The sequence below is a fragment of the Alligator sinensis genome, unplaced genomic scaffold, assembly GCF_000455745.1.
Source record: "Alligator sinensis unplaced genomic scaffold, ASM45574v1 scaffold228_1, whole genome shotgun sequence".
NCBI lineage: Eukaryota > Metazoa > Chordata > Crocodylia > Alligatoridae > Alligator > Alligator sinensis.
The window spans coordinates 1,970,128-1,977,313 of NW_005842044.1; the positions used below are offsets into that span (position 1 = coordinate 1,970,128).

General features: G+C 56.0%; 1 protein-coding gene across 2 annotated transcripts in view; it reads right to left on the reverse strand.

Moving 5' to 3' along the window:
• The window catches only part of KIAA0513 (KIAA0513 ortholog), a 35,241-nt gene that overhangs the window by 13,142 nt on the left and 14,913 nt on the right, over nt 1–7,186 (reverse strand). For both annotated transcript variants that reach the window (XM_025203107.1, XM_025203108.1), the window contains 7 exons: nt 5,972–6,071; nt 5,591–5,664; nt 4,922–4,992; nt 3,534–3,750; nt 2,577–2,617; nt 2,297–2,381; nt 2,040–2,117 (listed from right to left, as the gene is read on the reverse strand). In XM_025203107.1, the coding sequence (XP_025058892.1) occupies nt 2,040–2,117; nt 2,297–2,381; nt 2,577–2,617; nt 3,534–3,750; nt 4,922–4,992; nt 5,591–5,664; nt 5,972–6,071 (666 nt within the window). The remainder of the gene's footprint in view (nt 1–2,039; nt 2,118–2,296; nt 2,382–2,576; nt 2,618–3,533; nt 3,751–4,921; nt 4,993–5,590; nt 5,665–5,971; nt 6,072–7,186) is intronic.

Sequence of the window (7,186 nt, forward strand, 5' to 3'; positions counted from 1 at the left end):
GCGTCGTGATTGCAGTTGCAGCGAGGTGCACTATGCACCCCGCTGTTCAAGGAGCTCTGTGTTACTCTGGCCCTTGCAGGCACCAAGTGTGGATGCCGTCACTGGAGTCTTGCCTGTGCCAGTTGCTACCACGCAGCACTGCCTTGCATCTTCCAGGCCCATTTCTTCCCCCAGGAAATGGGGTAGGGCATCTTGAAAGCTTGTGCCAGCTCACACTGACCACCTGTACCAAGCGTTTCACGGCCTGTAATAAAAACTGCAGCAGACTCAGCTGCAACGCTTGCCAACGCTACACCCCAACACCTGCTCCACCTGCTATGCTTGCTGCTGCTCTCTGATGAGTCTCATCCCCAGTCATGTTCAGGAGCTGGGCTCTTGCCCTCCTGGGAGAGGCAGGCAGGGTACTGGGGCCTGTCCTGACACTGCGGCGATCTCGGGGGCACTGCAGGCAGCGGCTCCCCAGCACTTCTTGGTGATAACGTCTTGTTGTAGAGCAGGGAAATCAGCCATCAGGTTAATTGGGAATGGCATCGCAGCTGGGAACAGCTGGGAACGGCATCTGTCCTTGCAAAACACTCACGCCTGCTAATTTTATACCTAGTCAATGCAAAGACACGTGGCACGGCGCTTCGAAAGGTGCTTCTGTCGGCACACGCGAGGTGATGGAAGCATGCCAGCCGCCATCAGTCCACCAGGCAGCTTCAGGTCCTGGAAACCCAGGCTGCTTTCTCCACTCCAGGTGAAATGAGAACGACTGCTCAAGAGGTGAATGCTGCATTGCAATGCTTAGGCATGCCGGGTGGTTGTCAAAGCCTCAAAGCATTTGCAAACGTGAAGAAGCACGAATGCTCATGTCCCCATTTCACAGGCATCAACACTGAGGCCACGGGAGAGACGTGACCTGCTGGAGGTCACCCAGCGAGTCCACACATGGGAGAAACTCAGCCGAATCTTCCAAGTCCCGGCCTAGCACTGTGCTACCTTTCTTAAAGAAACATTGTTGGGTACAAAACAATACATGTTCTTTCTAAGCACGTGCTCCCCGCCTGCTCCCTGCTGCAGGCCACACAGCCGTGCCCCGAGAGAACACAAAACCTGAACCGACTCCTCCCTGTAGCTAAGCTGCTGCTTTCGACACTGAATTCAGTAACAAGAACAGTCATTTGCACTCCTGCTCCCCGTCAGCTTCCTTCCCTGGTTCCCCAGCCTGTCCCACATCTGTGCTAGTGTAACTCTTGCTTTAAAATCCAAGAGCAAACAGAGCAAACCCTGGCCAGAGCCTGGATGCATTGCATCCCCTCGGAGCCATTTACACCTCTAAATTCTTTAACAGGATCTAGGCCCATGTGCTCAGACCACGTGTGCTTTCCTCTGGCTCCCTACCACCATTCAGCCTAGGGGGTGTTATTCCAAATATTGCCACCTGGAATAATTTGTCATTGCTTTCTCCTGCAGGCAGCAATGTAGCTTTATCCAGGCGAGAGCAGCAGGAAAAAAGCAGGCTGGAGGACTGGGGTCTTGACACAGAAGTATAAAGTTTCCAGCTAGTTTGGTTTGGACACATATGATTTCTGTGGCTTCCCCTGTCCCCAGAGGATGCTGTCTTCACAACCCACCTAGGGACCCTGCCAGCCTGCCACACCGTGACCCTCAATGGGTGACCTGCTGGTCTAAGTGGCTGGCTTAGATGGCACCCATTGCTGCTGTCACCAACAAGCCTGGTCCCCAGCTCCTGTCCCAGGAAGATCCAGCTCAGTAATGACCTGCCACAAGGTAATGGCAACTTCTAATCTCCGTGCCAGGCACCTCCACGAGGAAGTATGGGGGATTGGACTCCCCACCCAGGTCCCAGGCAGAGAGGGCATGGTTAGCCCTTGTGTTACCTGTGGGAACAGACTTCCCCAGGCAGCAGAATCGAAGAGCTGGGCTGGAGCAGTCACCCTTTGGGAGAGGCAGGGGAGGACGAGGGCAGCTCTCCCCCCACCACCCCTGCACCACCCCTTGCCAGGGCCAGGCAGGACATAGCACTAGCATCTTACCTGGTGGTTGGAGACCTCTTCCTCCTCTCGCAGTGGACGGCGTCGAAGAAAGCCGCGTTCCAAAACCTCAGGGTGTGCCTGCAGGACAAAGAGATGGCACTTGAGACCAGGGCAGGAATGGCTTGGGGAGCATCTGCACGTGCAGGTGCAGTGTCCAGCCAAAGACTATGCATCTGAGAGGAGTGACATGAGCCCAGGAAGCCAGGGCACAGCTAGCTCCTTGCAGCCGCAGCTGAAGATGGGGCGCCGGTGCTTACCAGATGGGCTGCTGCTTCAGGTGCATGTACAGGTAGATCTTCTCCCCCTTCTTCTCCTCCTCGTCCTCGGGGCTCTGCATGGAAACTGCAGGGAAACACACGGTCATGCGCAAGGCTTCACATGCAGACTCAGCACCCCAGGGGCAAAGCTTCTCCTGGTTTCCGACACCCCTCCCATCTCCACCTCCACCGCTGGGATGCCACGTTGCTCCCTATGGCCGAGCCACCCCCTCCCAAGCCCAGATCTGGAGGGTCCTATAGAGAAGCCTGCCATGCTCACCTGTCTTCTGCAGCTTCTCCTTGGGCTTGTCCTCGATGTCCCTGCAGCACAAAGATCGTAGCAGTCAGAGCCTCTCTCTCTGCCATTGATGGATACCCCATCAAAGCCAGCTCCAACTCTGTCTGCCCATGCAATAAGACCCTTTCAAACGATGATGGCAAGGGAGAGCATCATTTATTTTCTAATAACCCAGCTCCTCCGGAGATGCTGCTGGGATGCAGGGCTGAGACACACGGGCTGAGATAGCTTGAGGTTGACTTGCTGTCAAAATACTCTGGCTAGAGCTCGATCAGCCTGGTGCAGGAGGTGGAAACCCCGGCCTGCCTGAACAAGCTTTCCTCTCCAGAGCCACCAGAAGGTCTCTGTGTGCTCCCCAACCACACTCTTTTCGTTATGATGCATGCACGTACCTCACACCCACTGGGCAGGATGGGGAAACCGAGGCACAGGGAGCTTGCAGGGGTTAATGGTGCATCCCCTTGATCCCACCTTCTGGGACGGCTGACTGGCAAAGACTAGGGTGTGCCCCAGGGTTTCATCTGGACACCTCCCCGTCCTGTCGTGGTCCCCTTCCCTCCACCCAACACATCCCCACAGCAACCACAGCCGACTGTTCCTAAGGCCAGGCAGCATTTGATTCTCTTTAATAGGCTGCAGGAGCTGGAAAGGACGAGCTGCCAGCAGCTGCGACCACCAAGCCACTGCAGCCAGCCACGCAGTCTGCAATCTGCTGCTCCCAACCCAAATACACAGGTCTTCAGAGATGGTGCAGCTCCATGCACCAGGGGGAAGGTTGATGGGGTATGTCCACCCCGCAGCTGGCGTGGGAGAACAGGAAAGAGGGGGTGTTGCTTGCAAGAAGCCCCCCAGAAGTGCTGGGGACATGGTGTAGATGCGCCCTATTGATGGTCAGGTCGCTCATCCATCCCGTTTGTCTCTACCCACGGGCTCCGGCACTCCCCACCCCCAGCACAAGCAGAGAGGACACTCATGAACTTGGTCTCCAGCCCCCCGAAGAAGCCTTTCATGTTCTCGGTCTTGGCCGACGTGTTCTTGAGGAGCCTCTCCGCAATGTCCTTCTTCTCGGCCAGCCAGCTGTTGGCTGACTTCAGGTACGAGTCGATGCTCCCCACGGGCTTCTCCTTCGCCTCGGAGGGCAATGTGTGCATTTTCCCTACGAGAAAAGGCAGCTCCCTTCAGCTGACCTCCCGTGGCAAGGGGGCACTGCCCTCCCCTACACGGCTGGGCTTGAGCGACAGGCTCCCCGAGCTCTTGCTCCACGTGATGGTACCTGGACAGGCCAGGCTTTTACCCAGGCATGGACTAAATCAGTAAGGTGAGACTGTCAGATGCCCAAACTCTGGGGAATTAATAGGGGCAGACATTTGCCAAGTGTCAGCTGCCCGTGGGTCTGCTCTTACCCGGAAGCAAGTGAAAGCGAAACAGCACTAATTGACTTCTTTCGTTATTCTTATATCATTCTTATATGTATCAGTCTTATACCATTATTCTTACATTATTATCATTCTTTGATGATTGTTTCATTCACTTCTTTCAGTCAAAGCTAAATGACCACAGCTCAGCACTCGATCCTCAAGGAAGAAGAACGGGCAGAAGGACAGGTCCTGTAGAGCAGCTGGTACCTGATAAACCCCTACCCACTTCTCACCCTGCAATGTACCTCCTCTCACCTCTCCTCACCCTCTCCGTATACCACGTCACCAGGTCTCCATGCAAAGAGCCCCCGAGACGAGCTGCCCCGAGCTCAGGACAAACCTCTGCATTTCTGCACTGGCTGTACCACGCGGGTTATCATTTGGGGGTGGCAATTTTAGGTGCTTTTGAAGATAGAGAGGGCTAATTTCCAGCATATGTGGAAGCCAAGGCATGAGGTTGCACCAGAGCTGGACACTGGGGTGTATGACACTAGGCCCAGTCGCAATCCTGAGATAAGCGCACTTCTTCAGCTAGCAACCCCCCCATCCTGCTTCAAGAGCATGTCTGACCTGCTAGTGGAGGGGGCTGGCAGCAGGGCCGACACTCCCCAGCTTGCTTTGGGACCAGAAGCACTGGAGACACAGTGAAGTAGCTTCTGCATAGACTGGCAGCCTGAATAGGCCACCCAGGTCCCAGCTGGCATGCACAGCCCACATTGAAGTCCACAACCCTGTGGCTTCACTGCTACTGGTACCCAAACTGGCTGGAGAGAAGCTGGCTCGGGTGCGTCTCCCAGGGTTGCAATCACACCTCTTGATTGCACTGCTGAGGTCGCTTTACAATGCCAAGTTGTGTCAACGCCCCGTCTCCTCCAGCCACAAAGCAGCCGGCCAGCTGGAGCCTCTTACCGATGTAGTAATACGTGAAGCACATGGTCATCAGGTTTTTGGCAGGGCCGAAGTCGTCCATCTGGTGACACCTGGAAATGGAGGGGGAAGAGGTGGAAGGATCAAGCAGAGGTAGCCAAACCAGCAAAACCTCATGCCTGGCCGGCGCTGGTCCCAGGAGCAGGAGTGTCACGTAGTTTGGGTCTGGGTCACACTTGTTATTAAGGATCTCATTTGGGAACGTACCCCAAATGAGAACGACACCCTGCATCCCCTCATCCTAATCCCCCCGGCTCCCTTGTCTGCATTGCACTCTGCTACTAGTAGTAGCGGTGGGAGGCATCTGCGGGTCTCGCACCCTGCTAGACCCTCTGCTTTCTAGCATCAGCCATGGTGCGCACTTTGCTCCCCCAGTATGAGGCTGCCAAGCTGAAGGACCTGCAAGCAAATTAGGAGCCAAGCAACCAGCTGGGAGCAAGGTGGGTGCAGTGGCTGGATTGGGCAGGTCCCACCAAAGACTGTGCCCTGCATTTAAGCAGGGCATTGACACCAACCACGAAGCAGCGTAGGGCTGAGGTTTGATTCAGCTGCAGCTGCTCTCCAGCAGCGGGGCAGCATGGTGGCTTTAATGCACCAGCAAGCAAGCATGAGGCACCCAAACGTATTGCTTTCCCATCCAGCATGACTTACTCGAAGAGCACAACAGCGAAGGACTGCACCAGCCGGTAGAAGGTCTGCTCAGAGACGCACTTGGAGTTGCAGCGCTGCAAGCACAGACAAAGCTGGCATCAACACTCGGAAGGGGAGGTGAAACTGGGAGGTTTCTTGGTCATGGGCTGCCCTCAAAGGCATGCCACAGAGCTGGCCTGGCCCATCAGGAGGGAGTTTCAAGCACACAATGTGTCTTGGAGAGTTTATCCAAGAGGACTGTCAATTTGGGGAGCTCTCTCCAAGGCTCAACCTCCCCGAGACTGTGATGGACACATCATCAGCGCAGAAGGCAGCGGTAGAGCAACAGCCTATCTTTGCCACGGCCCTCCCTCCTAAGACAAGATAGCCGCGCTCCCTCACCTGAGCGCTCACGTATCTCGCGAACCACTCCCGGCCTTTGCCGTTCTCGCCACTGCACAGCTCCCCGAACTTGGCCTTCTCCTCCTGGTCCAGGTCCTCCCTGCAATGGAAAGCACGTCCGCACTGAAACACATCCTCGGCTCCAAAGCCTGCATGAGTTGGCTCAGAAAAGTGCAATGTGTTGGGAAAGGCCCCGATTAGCAGCAAGGGAACAGCTCCCTGGACAGGACACCCCTGGTTTACTGCACGGCTCTGCTACTCCTGCCCCTCCTTTCTACCCCGGTCTGTGCTCCTCAATGCGGCGCTCCCGGATTTCATTTCTGCTCAGCTTCACGGATCGCTGAGCAGAGCATGCTTATTATGCAAGCGGCAACCGTGCTCCCAGGGCAAGCAAAGAAAGGCAGCACTAGAAGAAGCAGGAAACTCTGAACACTGTGTGCAAGGCACGGGGAAAATCCTACACTGCTCAGCTCTCCGCACCGCCTGTCCAAGGCAGATCATGCCAACCAGAGTAGGGGCTGCCAGGAAGACCATGGGGATGGACAGCACATCTGATGGGAAAAGACTGGAGGAGCTGGGCTTCATTCGCCTAGCAGAACGAAGGGGAGGGCTTTGCTGTCTATAAATACACCAGGCACAAGCCGCCGGGGGCTACTTGAGCTAAAGGACTAGGCTGTTGTGAGAACAAATGGTTCAGGCTAGAAAGGAGGAGGAAGGATCCAGCCTGCCAGAGCAGTGCGGCTCTGCAGCTGCCTCCTGGGAAGAGGAGCTTCCTGATGGAGCTTGTTCGGGCGCTGAAGGGATCCTGTGACATGATCCGAACGCCTGTGACAGCCGCTAAGCTGTTGCAATGGGGATTCATTAGCTCCTGTCACCCAGGACAGGCTGGGGGCTGGACGACACGGGCTGGAGGTGTTTGCAAGATGTTTGCCCCTGCAAGGGGGAGAGGTAGTGCCTCTACACCAGCTCCTCCTGCACAGACAGACATCAGGGATCCATGCAGGACACAGATGCCAGGGGTCCAGGATGGTTTCCCTCTGAGCAGTGCCAAGACGGGCTGGCCCCGTTTGATAGAGGAAGGCTCTGCAAAGACAGACCCGGCAACCCGGCTCCATCCATTTCTCTGCTCGGGGATTGCGGTCCAGGTCCAGGCAAGAGCAACCAAACAGCCCCCAGTAGCGATGGGTGACCAGTCCCTTCCTGGCCTGCTCTTCC